Genomic DNA, 15,969 nt, shown 5'->3' with positions numbered 1-15,969 from the left:
ATTTAGTTTTATTGTCCATAGGTGGCGTAACAGTCTGCAGACTTCCAAACTGCTTGCCAGTCACTGTGTTCATGTTTTGAAACATGTGGCTTGCGGGGGAAGCTCCCCACAAGCCTAATGTTCTAGGCTGTAGCCTGGCTCCCCCTGAGCTTTGGCTAGCTAGTTAGATTCCACTCTGAAAACAGCACAGAACACATAAACAAGAGTGAGCAGACGATGTAAGCGCTTGTGTCATCTGCTCACTGTCATGCTTGTCCGGTGGGAAACATGTGCGACCCAGTAAAGGTTCTGTTAGGCTAGTGTGTGTTGTGTGGTACCAGAAAAATTTTAACGTATTACCATGTTTACTTGTTAAATAAAAAATCTTTGCAGGGTGTGGCTTATACATGAGGTAGGCATATGACTACTAAGTGAAGTTGCACACGACATCGTGAATGACTCACAAAATAATAAAAACGGTGATTATGCCACTTACACGCACAGTTACTTGAGGTTCAGCACTGCTCATCAGGTTGTGTATTACTCTAGATAGCTCCAGCCCGCAGTGTCATCGCTGGAGCTCAGTATCTCATTGGCACTCTTCCAAAGATTTTTTTTTCCAGTGCCATCCATCCATCCATGCTGTTAGATGTTCCGGCAACTTTAACATCAAGTGACACTGTTCAAAATTCAATCTATGGTAAAATTTCTCTTTTTTTTTTCTTCAAATTTTTAACCTACGAAGTGGGGGTGCAGGTCTTACACGTGTAAATATGGCAACAATTAACTTCAGCTTCAACTCTGCTTATGTCCTTTTCTCCAAAGTTCTATATCCTCTCTAGACTAAAGAGTAAAGAGTGCTTATCCTTCACTGCTTCCTTCACCAGGACCTGGTGCAAATGGTGAATGCCGACCAGCCTCTTTGGCTGGTGGGCCTGACCGAAATGACCCGCACGCTGGGCCTGGAGCTGGTCGAGTCCATCCTGGCCTCGTTTCCGGAGGCGTTCCTGCGACACCCGGAGTTCCGCTTCCTGCTCAAGGAGCGAGTTTGCCCGCTCGTCATCAAGCTGTTCTCGCCCAATGCCCGGCAAGCACCCGACCGGCCCTTCTTTCCCATCTCCATGCGGCTGGTGCGCGTCGTCTCCGTCCTCATTCACCGCTTCTACGCAACCCTGGTGAGCTGTCCTCCATCCACCTGCCCGACCATATTAATCTGTAGTACTGTTAAATTTGGCTTACAATTTGTAGTCCTCACTAAAATTTTTTTCCCTCTGTATTTATTGCATGTAACATAAATATTGGAACTGCGCAGTACTGATTTGATCCATAGTTCAAGTGAGTAGTGTAGGGTGCATTGGAAAAAAAAAATGTGCAAAAGGCGAGAGCGAAGCACTTGCAAGAAAAGTTAGTGAAAAGGACAAGCTCTTCTATATATCATAATATTGACTACAGACTGCTAAAGCGTAGACACTGAACAAAGCAAATAAAAAAAAATTAATCTACAATGTGTACACGTAAGCTACAAATAAACACGAAAACATTTTTAACATAATGACTGCTGGGAATCGAGCGCATATGTTAATTTCTCATTCAACAAGTACAAGGTGCATCAGGGTAACTTGACCAACACAACTCTCCGAGAAACTGAGCAGTGCAAATGAGAAACGACTTGCACATGTGGTAGAAATAAACTCAGCCGCACACTACAGCATAGTGAATCAGTAGACTGAAAGATCTCAGTTATACAACGCTAAGGATACATGGCGCACATCAGAGGTCGAGTGGACAATGTATTGATCCTGTATTGCAAAGGCATGAAAAAAATCGCCATTACACACAAAAAAAGCAAGGTGAACAAAAGACAGACGAAGGTCGAGAAAAACGGCTAATGAAGCACATCATACAAAGATATGTGTTTGAATAAAGGCATAATTTAGATTCAGTTAGGCTACAGTTCATTAAGTGTGTTGCAGATGGCAAAAAACAACACTTGAAAGCTGTAATTGGTATGTGTATGTAAAACAAACCAGTACTCGCAGTGCCTTGTCGAGTGAGACTACGTATTCACATTTATCCAGTAAATGCAAGAAGTGGAGAGTAACTGCTGTACTAATAAAGCATTCCTCTGACGACTTAGACCTTTTAAAGCTGCTTTTCCAAGTGCAAAGTGCCAAGAACTGCGCAACAGGTTTTCGCACTTTAAGTTATTTTGCTCATTGACTTGTTCAGACAAAACTATGCTGACCAGCAAGTATGCTCCAAGAGGTGTTTTGCCTTGAAAGTATCGAAGAATAAGGTGAGAGAAACAGGATGACCGTGACAAGCATAAAATAAAACATGCTTTTCAAGTGACCTACAGTGTTTTACTTTTGCGCCCAGGTGACCGAGTGCGAGATCTTTCTCTCGCTGGTTGTCAAGTTCCTGGACCACGAGAAGCCAAACTGGCAACGCACGCTGGCACTGGAGGTGTTGCACAAGCTCTGCTCGCAGCCTGAACTTCTCAAGTGAGGACTCTTCTCCTCCTTCTTTTTTTTTCTTTTTTTTTAACGTGCACAGATTTGAAAGCCACTTTTTACTGTCATAGGCAGCTAAGTGTTAGGAAATAAAGTTTGTCTGTAAGTAAGTCATCTAGCGTAACATCAGCAGGCTAATTTCACCCAATATGGGTTTTTGTCATGGGCAAATGGGAAGGGATACGGAGATGAGACTTGGAATGTAAAGAGTTAGGGATCTTAAGATATGAATCACAATTTTTGAACGATGGGATGCAATTTCTTAGTGTAATAGAATGCCAAAGATGGAGTAATTGAAGGCTGGGTGTAAGACAAAGATCGTACGGGAGCTTTTGGAGAGTGCACGCCGGAACAAGTCAGAGTGTTCTACAAACACCTAGGGGAAGACAAAGTCCACACAGAAGCAGTGATCAGCAAAGTGGAGTTATTGAAAGCCACTGCTTCAGGCGAACTGCTTGTTGCATTAAATAACTTTGCTGCTAAGACACTGGGTCTGTTGCGTTCCTTTTTCTTGGCCTAGGGTGTGCCACAAGCAATGCCGTCAAACTTCTTGACCTCAGGCAACGATAACATGAGCACTGAGAAAGTGTCAAAGCACCCTTGTATATGACAGATGCTTGCGGCATCTGTGAATGTCCACATGCAGTTAGTCAAATAGTCAAGATGTTAAGCAAAAGTTAAGAACATACGCAGAGATGCATGAGATTCCATATTATGGATCTGCTTGCAACCTGAATCTGAGTTCTAAGCATCTGATCAGTGAGAGAGAGCTGGGCGAAGATGTGCTGTTTCATAAGTGGACTTCTTCACAATCCTAGATGCCAACTTTGGCGCAGCAGCGGCAGCAGGATGAGATTGGAGGCGGTGATTGACTTCTTCGTAGTGCTCCGTCATTCATGCTTAGTAAGAAGGAACTAAGCAATGTTGATGACCTGGTTATATATGCCGACTTAGCAAGCGTTTGCACTTAACTATTTTCATTTTGCTTTTGGCTGTGGTTGCTGTTTACATGATCAATTCACATTGCAATAGTACCTAATAATAACCTACCCAAGCAGAATCTTAGTTGGGACTATTTGGCGATTCATAAATCAGGAATGCAATGAAGCAGAACAAACGCTGGCAAAGGACACATTCAGCCTGTCCTGTCATTTCTATTCTTTGTCCACATTCGTTCTGTGCCGTTGAATTTTTGAATAATAATCTAACCATGCATTTTATTTTTCATACCACCATAAGTGTACCCTTACATTATATTCATGGTTGTGTTATATATGTTCTTTTACAGTAATAGAGTGAATGGCTTAGAGAGGGGGGGGGGGGGGCGAGTCTGGTCGAGGAAATTTAGAGCTTAGCTTGTTTTCTAGCCTACTATATGGTTTTGAGCAATGCTGTGCAAAAGAAGCAGGGTAACAATATTCATGAAACGCAACCAGTGGAACAGCACATGGTGTGATGTGCTGTATAACACAAACAGTGGGAACAGGAACCTGCAAAAAACAATAAATGTGTGCATGTAGTGCATTTGAATACTACATTCAATTATTTTGCACCTGGAAAGTTTGCAAGTTGAACATCATTACGCACGAGTGGACGAGGATGATGAAGGAAGGCTGCTTGTTCACTCTAGTGCTCAAGCCATGGATAACAAACTAGCCTAATTCTTGTGGGGTTTCTTCTCTCGCGGCGTTTCTCAGGCTCTCGCGATGGTTGTGGGGAGGCCATTGCGTTGTGTTGCCGGGGGCTCCGTGTCCCTCTCCTCCTTGCCTGGACGGGGTGGCAGCGGGTCATAAAACACTGTCACTCTGCTGTCATCCCGCCCACGGGAAGGTCAACAGGCCTTCCCCATTGGCCGACTTTTTGGCGGGATTCGGGCCCTGCTTGCGTGCACTCCGGGAAGCGCGCGCAAGACGGGCGCCCGGGGGAGACCACATCGGGGCGTCGGAAGGTGCGTACGTGTTTCTCTCTGCCGGAGGCGGCTCCCTTTGTCCGCCGCCGGCCGATGGCTACTTCGGCTCGTCGGGGTCCCGGCCTCGGCGGGCGCGCGCGCGCGCACTCTTCCGTCGTCTCGATGTCCTGGGGCAGCGTCTGCCGATCGTGCCCCCGTCTGTTCGTCTGTCGTTTCTCTCTATTTCCCCTTTCTCTGCTGTGGGGCGCACGATGGCAGGCGCTGACCGAAGGATAGGCAAATTCTTACTGCTGGGGGTTCTTTGTTCTTTGTTTCTCTCTCTGTCGCGGCGCGCCATTCTAGCGGCCACCGGCGACCATTCGGCCATGTTTTGTCTAATCAGATTCATATTCGGACGTGACCTTAAAACGTGTATTTGTATTGACTCCCAGTTTAATAAATGTACTTTCTGTCTTCTCGAGAGCTTTGCCTAGGGTCTCCCTTGCTGTGCGCGCGCTGTCTCGCCTTCCCCTAAGCTGTGGGGCCGGCGGGGCGCGTACGCGCGCAGCTGCGCGTCGGCACACGGAGCGGGCCGGAGCAGGCGCGGGTGCGCGGTGCCCTGCACGCGCGGCGGCTCGGAGTGCTCGAACCCGCGGTGGTCGTCCGGCGCGAGCGGAATCGGAGCGTGCGCGCCGTGAGCGTAGCGGACGAGAACGCCAATTTGTGGTCTTCTCGTCCGCGACGCTCACGGCGCGCACGCTCCGATTCCGCGCGTGCCGGACGACGACCACCGCGGGTTCGAGCAGTCCGCAGCCGCCATGCGTGCAGGACACCGCGCGCCCGCGCCTGCTCCGGCCCGCTCCGTGTGCCGACGCGCAGCTGCGCGCGTATGCGCCCCGCCGACCCCACAGCTTAGGGGAAGGCGAGACCGCGCGCGCACAGCAAGGGAGACCCTAGGCAAAGCTCTCAAGAAACAACAAAGGAACATTTATTAAGGTTGGATTCAATACAGACACACATTTTAACATACCGTCCGAATATGAATCACACAAAACATAGCCAAATGGTCGCCGGTGGCCGCTAACGGCGCACCGCGACAAGGAGAGAAACAAAGAACAAAGAACCCCCAGCAGTAAGAATTTGCCTATCCTTCGGTCAGCGCCTGCCATCGTGCGCCCCACAGCAGAGAAAGGGGAAATAGAGAGAAACGACAGACGAACAGACGGGGGCACGATCGGCAGACGCTGCCCCAGGACATCGAGACGACGGAAGAGTGCACGCGCGCCCGGCGAGGCCGGGACCCCGACGAGCCGAAGTAACCATCGGCCGGCGACGGACAAAGGAGGCCGCCGCCGGCAGAGAGGAACACGTACGCACCTTCCGACGCCCCGATGTGGTCTCCCCCGGGCGCCCGTCTTGCGCGCGCTTCCCGGAGTGCACGCAAGCAGGGCCCGAATCCCGCCAAAAAGTCGGCCAATGGGGAAGGCCTGTTGACCTTCCCGTGGGCGGGATGACAGCAGAGTGACAGTGTTTTATGACCCGCTGCCACCCCGTCCAGGCAAGGAGGAGAGGGACACAGAGCCCCCGGCAACACAACGCAATGGCCTCCCCACAACCATCGCGAGAGCCTGAGAAACGCCGCGAGAGAAGAAACCCCACATTCTTCACATTGGTAATCAATTTCATGTCACCAAAGCGCTTTGCCCTATACTCGGCAACAACCTAAGAGTGCAGCGGCAAATGCACCACTGCCCAACTCGGAGAATTCATGTAGGGGTGCCAGCCAATGAAGCTTGTTCATTTCTGGGACATCTGGACGTCCTGATGTATGCAAACTTCTTTCAATGTCGGTAATTCCTAGCAACTGTGTTTCGAAGTGCAGAGTCACACAAAGTAAAAACAGGAGAGTTTTCTAGGTGAAGTTAGTGCTGAATCTTTAGTTTGCGAGTGGGTGTAGCAACGTGTCTGTTTCGTGCCGTCTGCATAGGAGCTTCTGCGAGAGCTACGACATGAAGGACCACAGCACGAAGATCTTCCAGGACATGGTCAATGCCTTGGGTGCATACGTGCAGGCGCTCTTTGTGAACGCACCTTGCCACCACCATTACCACCATGGTGGCGGGGGCGGCGGCTCCGGCGTTAATGCACCACCACCTGTGGTGCCACTCAACTCCGGCATGCCGGGGAGCGGCAATGCGTCCTCTCTCTCACAACCGCCACAGGCGGCCTTTTTGTACCGTGGCGTCTGGATGCCCCTGCTGCCACACGTGGCCACACCTGGCATCTGCAAGGCCACATAGTGAGTTCGCATCAAAGTTTAGTTTCTATATATTGTGTATTTCTGCCTGTTGCTATTAGAAAACTGCTATAGATAAAGAAGGCATCTAGCACCACTTGACACTGGACAAGGTTTCAGTATTCAAAGAACAAGGTGGCTGCCATGTGATATAAGCAAGAAAGCTGTGCTGGTTTGTTACAACTATTGCGGAACGTAACCTATGAGCGTGAAATTTAGACAGGATGGAGTAAGATACACAAAAGCAAATGCCACTGTCTTGAATGTTTGCGTTGGCATTTGTATTTTGCACACATTGCATTTTCCCATTTATATTTGGCATCAATCAGTCATGTTCTGTAATGCCATAAGGAACATGCATAAAGAGAGAGATGACATGCCTTCCGGAACTGGTAACACTGTGCAATGTTTGGAATAAGTAAGAGCGTAGTGGAGTGTGTATCGGCAAGTTTATATGCACTGTATGTATCCATTATTTTCTTCTGTAGTTATGACCTGCTTGTTAACAGCTGAGCAGGTAAATGCTCTCCAGAGATGCCACATTATAGGACAAACACAGGCTTCGCATGAAGACCATAAATGGCCTCTGTGCAGCATTGCATTGATGGTTTCTAGAGAGTTCGGGATGTCAGCGTATTAGGATGGTCACTAGTACAGGATACTAGGCAGTGAACATTCAAATCGTAGTCGTTGTCTGACCCAAGATGTTCTGTATTTTTGCAAGTTGTACTTTGTGCTTGCACTGTGTTTGTGCATTAGTTGTTTGCAAGCCTGTTGTCCGAAGCCTCTTGGGTGTCATATGTGCCTCTGAGATGCATAACCATGCAAAATTTCACTTGCAATGACAACCTATACTTGGTTGTTCGAATTGGTTCATGTCAATTTGTCTGAAGCATTTGTGTGTCAGGTGTATATGCCTTTGAGATGTGTAACCACGCAAAATTTTACTTGCAATGATAAGTTACGCTCAGTATTAGAGAGTTGTAGCTCAGCGAGCCAATGGGCCATCGCACCCAGTGGGCTAGTGTAGACGGCGGTGTGCGTGCGTGGTACAACATGTGCAGTGGTGTCTACGCTGGCTTGCCGAGGTAAAACTCTGGGTTATTTTGTGTCAATTTGTCTTAAATTGTTCAAGTGTGATATGATGCACATTCTAATCATTAAAAAAAAGAAAGTGGGACAAGATGTAGAGGTGTGTACCAAAATCTCAATGACAACAGCCATAATTCGCCAAATGCGTGCATCTAGGTGCCAGGATAATGCACCGCAACAGACACTGGTTTTTACCGAGTTGCGTAATACGTATCCTCGCCTTGCTAGTGCAAGTTCGTCACCATGTGCCTGAAGAGGTGGTTAGTGAGCAAGAGCGCATATGTCAACAACACCTCTTGCAAGACAGGCTTGAACTTGCTGTCATAAGTCCTTTGAGTTACCTGTCACATTGGTGTAGTGGCTTTGGCGTTGCACTGCTAAGGCCCAAGGCCCAAGACCAAATCCTGGCCTCAGCGGCCGCATTTCGATGGGGTGAAATGCAAAAACGCGTATGTACCATGCATTGGGTGCACGTTGCAAAACCCCAGATGGACAAAATTAATCCATAATCTCCACTACAGCGTGCCTCATAATCATATTGTGGTTTTGGCACCTAAAACCCCGGAATTTAAGTCCTTTCATTTGCAGTTTTATCTGAACTGCCCTAGTTTCAATACATATGTATAGTGAGTTAAAATGTATTGAGCCAGTTTTTCAGACTATAGTCTGTATTTTCCAGATTAATGTCCATGGACATTTCAGGTTTAAACATTGAATGTCTGTGCTGCGAAGTCAGTATAAAGGTGCGGGCTGTACAGGAGTACTGACACTGATTGCTATCTGTCTGATGATTATCGCTCAGGCGTGTTCCCTGTATAATGATAAAGCATGTGACTGATGATCAGCGTCGACATTTCCTGATGACACCAATGGCTGTCACAGTTCAGTACTCCTAGGCGTATCATCAGTTTAGTTCATTGTTTATGTTGGTCTACATACAAGAGGCAGGTAATTGGATAAAAAGCTTTTTATTTTTAACCGTAATTGCGTTCTGTCACCGATGCTTGCTCATTCTCTTTCACCATTATTTTTTGCATGGTATGTGCTCATCACACTTGTCAGCACTGACTCATTCTAGCTCACACCCGCTTGTATTCGCCAACACTCGCTTGTGTTCAAAGTCACTTCCATTCGCACTTGTTGGCACTCAATCACATACATGCTCATGTACTACATACATACTCACATACATACACACACTTACATTGCAAAGAGTCACTTTCAGGCTGACATCCACTCAATATCACCTTCACTGGCTTTCATTCATACTCACATTAATTAGCATTCACTCCTTCTGATACTCGCATCTACTCACACCTGTCACCCCTCCCTAAGCTCTAATTCACACCTGTAGAATGAATTTCGAGTGAGCATGAATCAGGGTTTTCTCACGAGTAAGTACATTGACCTATGCTGCAGGCTATACATCAGGTATGGGCTGTAATCTGGCAGTCACATTGCATCAACTATCTCCTTCCAGCACACTGACAACGAGAGACACTGTAGTCCCACATCAGTTTTGACTGCCTGGGGTTGCCCAATGGGCACATCAGTCTAAGTACACAAGGTTTTTTTTTTTGCATTCTGCCTCATCGGAATGTAGCCATAGTGGCCGGGGATCGAACCTATGACCTTGTGCTGAGCACTGATTGCCATAGTTGCCGAGTTGCCAGCGCCGAATGGCACAGCCACAGAGGCACTGCAACGGGTGTGCTTTCATTTGAGCCAGAGTACGTCTCACCCTCCATCGTGTTGTTCCGTAGCATGGAGATGCTGGATCGCGTGGAGCCGCCCGTGGTGGCCGAGGGCTACGGGGTGTCCCTGGGATACGTCTGCCTCCTAGACGTGGTGCACAGCATCGCCACGGTGGTGGACCAGTCCAAGAACGCCACAAACGATGCAGCCGCCAACGTGCGCCTCCACCGCCAGCTGGTGTCGTCCTCCTGGTGCGGGCTGCTGGCAGCCCTCTCGCTACTTCTCGATGCCAGGTGATTGTTCGTTTCGATGTCGATCAGTCAGTCAGTCAAATTGTATTGGCAGAGTAATCCTACAAACGACATCGGGCACAAAATGCTTGTCGACCAATCGCAGAGTGGATGAAACATAAATTATGGGACCTTTGACTGGTCATATTAGAGCACTTCGAAAACACTATGAAGGTTGCATAAGATAGCGAGGAAGCGTAACTGCTAACCTTTCAATTGTTTCACTTTTACAAGCTGCATATTTGACTGGACGACCAGTATTTGACAGCATTAGTTGTGTCAGATATTGTAAATAAACCTCTTAAGATGGACTTCACATGCTGTTTGTTTTTGCTTAGAGACTAAAACTATTCAGTGTTCAATATATGAAGGTCTCTTTACTCAAGTATTCCTATTGAGTTTGATTAGGGAATTTCATCATTCGAACACCCATACTATTTACTTTTGTCACACACACAAATTTTGGAACGCTTTCAGTCATGATATTTCATTGTATCTTGCATGAAATGATTGCAGCACGGATGAGGCGGCCACGGAGGAGATCCTGAAGACAATGCAGATCTATGCCAACTTGTGTGGTCAGCTTCAGCTGTCGACACCCAGGGATGCCTTCATCACAGCCATGTGCAAGGGGTCCCTGCCTCCCCACTACACACTCACGGTCAGTTTGTACGGTCAGGGCTGTGCATGAAGTGATTGGCGAAGCCGCTAACGGAAAGCAAGTAATGTGCAGGCCACTGCTACATTAATTCATTTCATTTATTTACTCTCAAGTTAGTAACATTACAGAGAAAAGTGAATACAGTCGCCCATCGATCATTTGAACCCAACGGGGACCACCCAAAATGTCCGAATAGTCGACAGCCCGAAATTATAGATTTGCCCAAAAACAAGCGACTTTATTCCACAAGGGGCCAAAAAAAGATGTGCCATATTCTCAGATCGTCACTTTTGGAGATACATGTATCTTCAATTTCACGTGACTACTGCAAGACGCATAGACGTCTATGACCTACGACCAAATCAAGCATGCATAAACAATCAAGCGACAGCAAAATATGAAGCGTATCCTAATTATCAGTGTCTGAATGTTGATGATGATAATAATAATAATCAGCCTATTTATGTCCACTGCCGGATGAAGGCCTCTCCCTGCAATTTCCACTTACCTCTGTGCTGTGCCAACCAATTCCAATTAGCACCTGCAAATTTCCTAATTTCGTCGCAGTTTTGTCCAAATAATCGGTCGACTGTAGTTGAAGAACAGCGTAGTAGAATTACATGAATTATGTGTAAGTGACAGCTTTGAAATTGTTGGCATTGATGATGGAGGCTCCAGTTTGCACTTGCGGTAAAATGCATATTAGTTTGACAGTTAGGTATGCGAGCATTGAACCGATAGTTGTTGCAAGAAGAAATATGCACTTCGTTAGTCATTAGTAACAAAATTTGTGTTTAATAACATTGCTACAGGGGATACATGATAAATTCAAACTTTGAAGTCTTAAGGTACTCTGAACATGCGATAACATAATGTTCCGGGGTTATATTTTCGATTACTTTTCAGGTGTCGTTGTCAACATGTACTGAATTTCCAGATCGGCTGTAGTGAACATCATGATAGAGACTTGTTGACAAACATTTTCGCCAGTGTAGTTCTACGCACCGCAGTGGCTCAATGGTTCCACTGCTAAGCACAAAGGTCATTGGTTCGACTCCTGGCCATGGCAGGCATGCTTTAATAGGGGGGGGAATGAAAAAGTTATTGTGTACTTAGATTATTTCAGTCTCCCACTATGGCGCCTCTCGCAGCTTGTATGTTACTTTAAAATGTTCAGAACGAGAAGAACAGGGGTGAACTGAAGGGCGCGATTTTTATTAATCATATCATGAGACGCCAACAAACAAAGATACAAAGGACAGCATAGGGGAAATTACTTCTCTGTACTAATTGAATTAAAGAAAATTACATAATGGCAATGAAGGTGGATGAAAAAACAACTTGCCGCAGGTGGTGAATGATCCCACGTCTTCGCAATACTCGTGCGAGGCTCTAACCAATTGAGGTACCGCGGCGCCGTTTTCCCATCCACTTTCTTGGGTATTTATGTTTTACTACTAGAACTAACCTTGGGAGTGTTAGCCACTGCCACCACTCACAAGCCTTGGCTGCGGATGTAGAACATCCTTTCTGACGCAGGCGTCACGGAAACGTAATCTTTTTGATTGAAGGCAACTGGTCAATAAACCCACACATGCTACCTGAAGGCATCAATGTTGCCGGATTGAAGACTTGTTATGTAACGAACGAGAAGAAAGGAGGTTAACTGAGGGGCCTGATTTTTATTAGTCCTATGATGAGTTGTCAACAAACAAAGATACCAAGGACAACATAGGGGAAGTTACTTCTACTTACTAATTGAATGGAAGTGGAAGAAATGATAAATTAATGGCAATAAAGTGGATGAAAAAACAACTTGCCGCAGATGGAGAACGATCCCATGTCTTCACATCATGTGTGCGATGCTCTAACCAATTGGTGAGAGCAATTGGTATCATCCACCTTCATTGCCGTTAATTTATCATTTATTTAATTCATTTAGTAAGTAGAAGTAATTTCACCTATGTTGCCCTTGGTACCTTTGTTTGTTGACGTTTCATGATATGATTTGGAATGTTAAGCCACATAATTTGATTTTGGTTTTTAATCAGTGCCATTGTCAAATTATGTTGAGTGTGTCGACGAAATGAGCAACAATCTACTTTATAATAGTGAATGCCTGTCTCTAAAGTGATGCCTCGTGCTGGTCGCATCGTACAAATGTCATTGTTGCCAGAAGCGAGTGATTCTTGATAAGTCTTTGGAGCTGGAAGATGTGGTTGAGCTCTGAAGGCTGGCTTCGAAAATTGTCTCAAATTGGGGGGTTTGAGATCGGTAAAAAAAGTTTGGCATTTGATGTCTGCAGCTCAGGATGAGCGAAAAAATGAGAAAAGAGGGAGGTTTGGTCCCTTTGTCCTCGCACTCATTCTGCACCGCAAACACAGAAGATGGTAGTCAGGTCTTAATCCACATTGCGCAGGACATAGCTGTGACAGTTTGTGCTTCAGTCGATGCGCTCTTACTCCCGTCAGGTGCTAAACTCCACATTCCCCAAGACGTCGGCATCTCCGCATCCGAGGGGCGATGGCTCATCCGAAAGGCCAGGGTCCACAGGTCAGGGTGGCCCCTCTCCTGTTCCTCTGCCGCAGCAGGGCCCCAACCTGGGTCCCTTTCTCGGGGGTCCCGCGTGCGATCCCCACGACGCTCCTCGGCAACAGGTGGTGGCTGTGGGCACACCCCTGCCCACCCCTTCACTGGGGGGACATCAGGGACCTGTCATGGTGAGGAAGGAGTGATCTGTTCTGCTCATCCACATTTGTTGGAGGAGACCGATTGCTTTGGCGATGTTTCTGTGTGACGTTTAACATAGCTTCACATTATTGTCATGCGCTGTAAGAACAAGGTGATGACAAAGCAATTGAAGGGCAACAACTTTTCTTGAGAACTGAGAAACTACACTGAAGCTAGTCCGATATCTTTGAATGACTTTTTGAAAATAAATTTTTGAAAGGGTTTCCCTCCTTCCCCGTCAACATGCTCTCTCAGCCGGAGTGGTGCCACTAGCGGTTCTAAAGGTGTCGCAGTGTCCTTAAATTCAGCAAAAAATGAATGTAAATAAAAGGAATAACTAAGTGACGACAGTCGGGACAAGCATACTAGCTGTTGGCAAATCAGAACTGAAACAGCTCTTGCTTGTTTGTTATTTATATGTGACATGGAAGCTTCTCCATGATTTGCATATAGCACAGCAAGTGTTACATTCTTTTCCTTCACTGAAGTATGAAAACCTGAGGTGCGTGTTACAATCGACTGCATAGCAAATTTCATTACTGTCCACGAAAAGTCGAAGTGTACGTTACCGTCAAGGGCGTGTTTGAATTGAGTAAGCATGGCATGTGCGTGCTTGTCCCCCTGTGCAGCTGACGGCCAAAAACCTGCAGTGTATGCGTGCCATTTTGGGGCTGGCGCAAGCCCACGGCGCCGTGCTGGGCAGTGCCTGGCACCTGGTGCTCACCACCCTGCAACACCTGGTCTGGATCCTCGGCCTGAAACCGTCCACGGGTGGCAGCCTCAAGGCCGCGCCCAAAAATAGCTCCGATGGGACGGCGGGGGGCGGCGGCACCAACTCTTCCTCCGTCATCACTACGGCCGTCATGGCCGACCTGCCTGTGCTGTCCGCCATGTTGTCTCGCCTGTTTGAGAGCTCCCAGTGAGTGGTGGCGAGTGTGCTTTGTGGCGTGCATGCAAGAATACCCATTAAACGTGCACTGAATGTAGGAGTCTCTCTGGGTGCAAGCGGGCAATCTTTAGGTTGGGAAGACATCGCAAGGCAGGCCATCAAGTTGCACATACCCAGATAGATGGTAAACATTATTTTTTGGCACAAGAAGACGCACTCAAGCAGGACACATATAGACATTCGGAGCCATCAGGGACAGATGCGTCATGGAGTGCATTAGAAGGATTGGGAGAGCATATTGGCAGCTGACTTATTTAGGTACCTGTAAAGGGAAACAAGAACAAACATAAAAACGTTTTACTCAATGTGTAGACAAAGAACCATTAAACAACCAATAACCAGTGCATAGGTGTGCTGGGCAGCGACAGAGAAAAGTGCATTAGTTACAAAGTCAAGAGATGCTGAAGCAGTACACTGGATAGGCACAATGAGGAGGTAGCCAACTGTGGAAATGTAGTGAACAGCAGAGAATGAAATCGGAAGGTAAAACTTGCCGTATGGTTTGCAGACAAATCAGGGTGCCTGAGGATGTGCAGTCTCGGCAAAAAATTTTCAGACGAAAAAAATCTGTGCGTGGCATGTGGAAATGATGCAGTGACCATTGGCGTTGTTTTGTTAGAAATGTCACAATATGCAACCAGCTGTCAACGTATAGTTAACCCTCTCAAGTCCAAGGGTCTTGGGAGCCCAACTGCAACGAATTGACAGATTTAGTGAAAGGCCTAGTTTCAGGTGGTGGTAATGTGGAGCAGCCTCAGTTCCAAAATTTAACATCTGAAATACAAGTGGATGCATACGAAAAGCTCACAGAAATAGACTTTTTTGATGCTAAAACTACCATTACTACTCGCCGAAAGTGACGTGCGACATAGGACGTTGAGAACCAACGCGGCTCCTCTCTGCGACCTCTGAGTTTAGGACGGCACCCGTGGTGTTTTGCGGCATGCTGGAATATCTCAAAGGCAACATGCTGGTGTTTACATTGTATCGCCTAACCACCAGGTACACCAGTTGTCTGCCTAGGTGCTACTTGGAAGGCTGCTAATAAGGAAATTTAGCAATTATCAGCCCTGCAGCTTTGCCAAGATTGCTTCGATAGCACATGCTGCTCGTTTATAACCAAGTTAACCTTTAAGGACTAAAGGGATAATGTGGATGAATCTGTTGTGCAGACTATGTGGCAATATGTGTCTGAAAAATTAGTGGTGCAGCTGAAAGGACAATTTGCAGCAAAGCAGACTTTCTATGTTGAATAATTTAGCCTTGTGTATGAGAGTGTTTAAAGATTAACATGTACAAGAAGAAAGTAGGAACCACGAACTTGGTGGTATGTGTGAGCACCCCGTTTCAACAGGGATGCTCCTACATCACTACCACAGTTGTCAGGAGAGAAGGTGCAGCAAATAAAGAAAAAGGCACTTTCGTGCCACAATCACTAATTGCCACATGTTAATAGTAAGGTGCCTGCCCTTTCGTCCATGTTTCTGTTGAACGTTAGTTTACGTAGGCAGGAGAGAGCATTGCCTTGATGCAGTTTATTGCAGGGAAATTAAGGCTGTATATGCTATTTTTTCACATATAGCCTGGCTCCGCATATAACATGCGAAAATAAATGCATATAAGGCTCATATTTTTGTAAAAACAGTCCATTCGCGGATGCGCAACTCGTCCACATTGTATCTTCTGCCAGTGGCTCTGTTCTCTAGCTCTTCAGCAACGGTGATAATCTCCAATTTCTCCTGCGCTGTAAAGGACATGGCGGCAGTGCGGACCACACTACCCTGAAGCTATGCGTTAAGGTGAAATTAGCACACATCTCACACCATGACTCTACCCAGCGGCATAGCCTGAATTTCTTCATTTTTGGGGGGCTAGG

The 15,969-nt window shown here is 46.7% G+C and overlaps 1 protein-coding gene across 4 annotated transcripts in view; it reads left to right on the top strand.

The window, feature by feature from the left end:
• mon2 (Mon2 homolog, regulator of endosome-to-Golgi trafficking) overlaps positions 1–15,969 on the top strand; it is a 265,202-nt gene that overhangs the window by 30,012 nt on the left and 219,221 nt on the right. For all 4 annotated transcript variants that reach the window (XM_070540046.1, XM_070540044.1, XM_070540045.1 and 1 more), the window contains exons 8-14: positions 867–1,154; positions 2,359–2,483; positions 6,368–6,679; positions 9,532–9,756; positions 10,270–10,414; positions 12,886–13,134; positions 13,774–14,063. In XM_070540046.1, the coding sequence (XP_070396147.1) occupies positions 867–1,154; positions 2,359–2,483; positions 6,368–6,679; positions 9,532–9,756; positions 10,270–10,414; positions 12,886–13,134; positions 13,774–14,063 (1,634 nt within the window). The remainder of the gene's footprint in view (positions 1–866; positions 1,155–2,358; positions 2,484–6,367; positions 6,680–9,531; positions 9,757–10,269; positions 10,415–12,885; positions 13,135–13,773; positions 14,064–15,969) is intronic.

This window comes from Dermacentor albipictus, chromosome 6 (genome assembly GCF_038994185.2).
Source record: "Dermacentor albipictus isolate Rhodes 1998 colony chromosome 6, USDA_Dalb.pri_finalv2, whole genome shotgun sequence".
In the NCBI taxonomy this organism is placed as follows: domain Eukaryota; kingdom Metazoa; phylum Arthropoda; class Arachnida; order Ixodida; family Ixodidae; genus Dermacentor; species Dermacentor albipictus.
The sequence above is the reverse complement of the archived record's forward strand: the minus strand, read 5'-3'. Positions and strand labels throughout refer to the sequence as shown.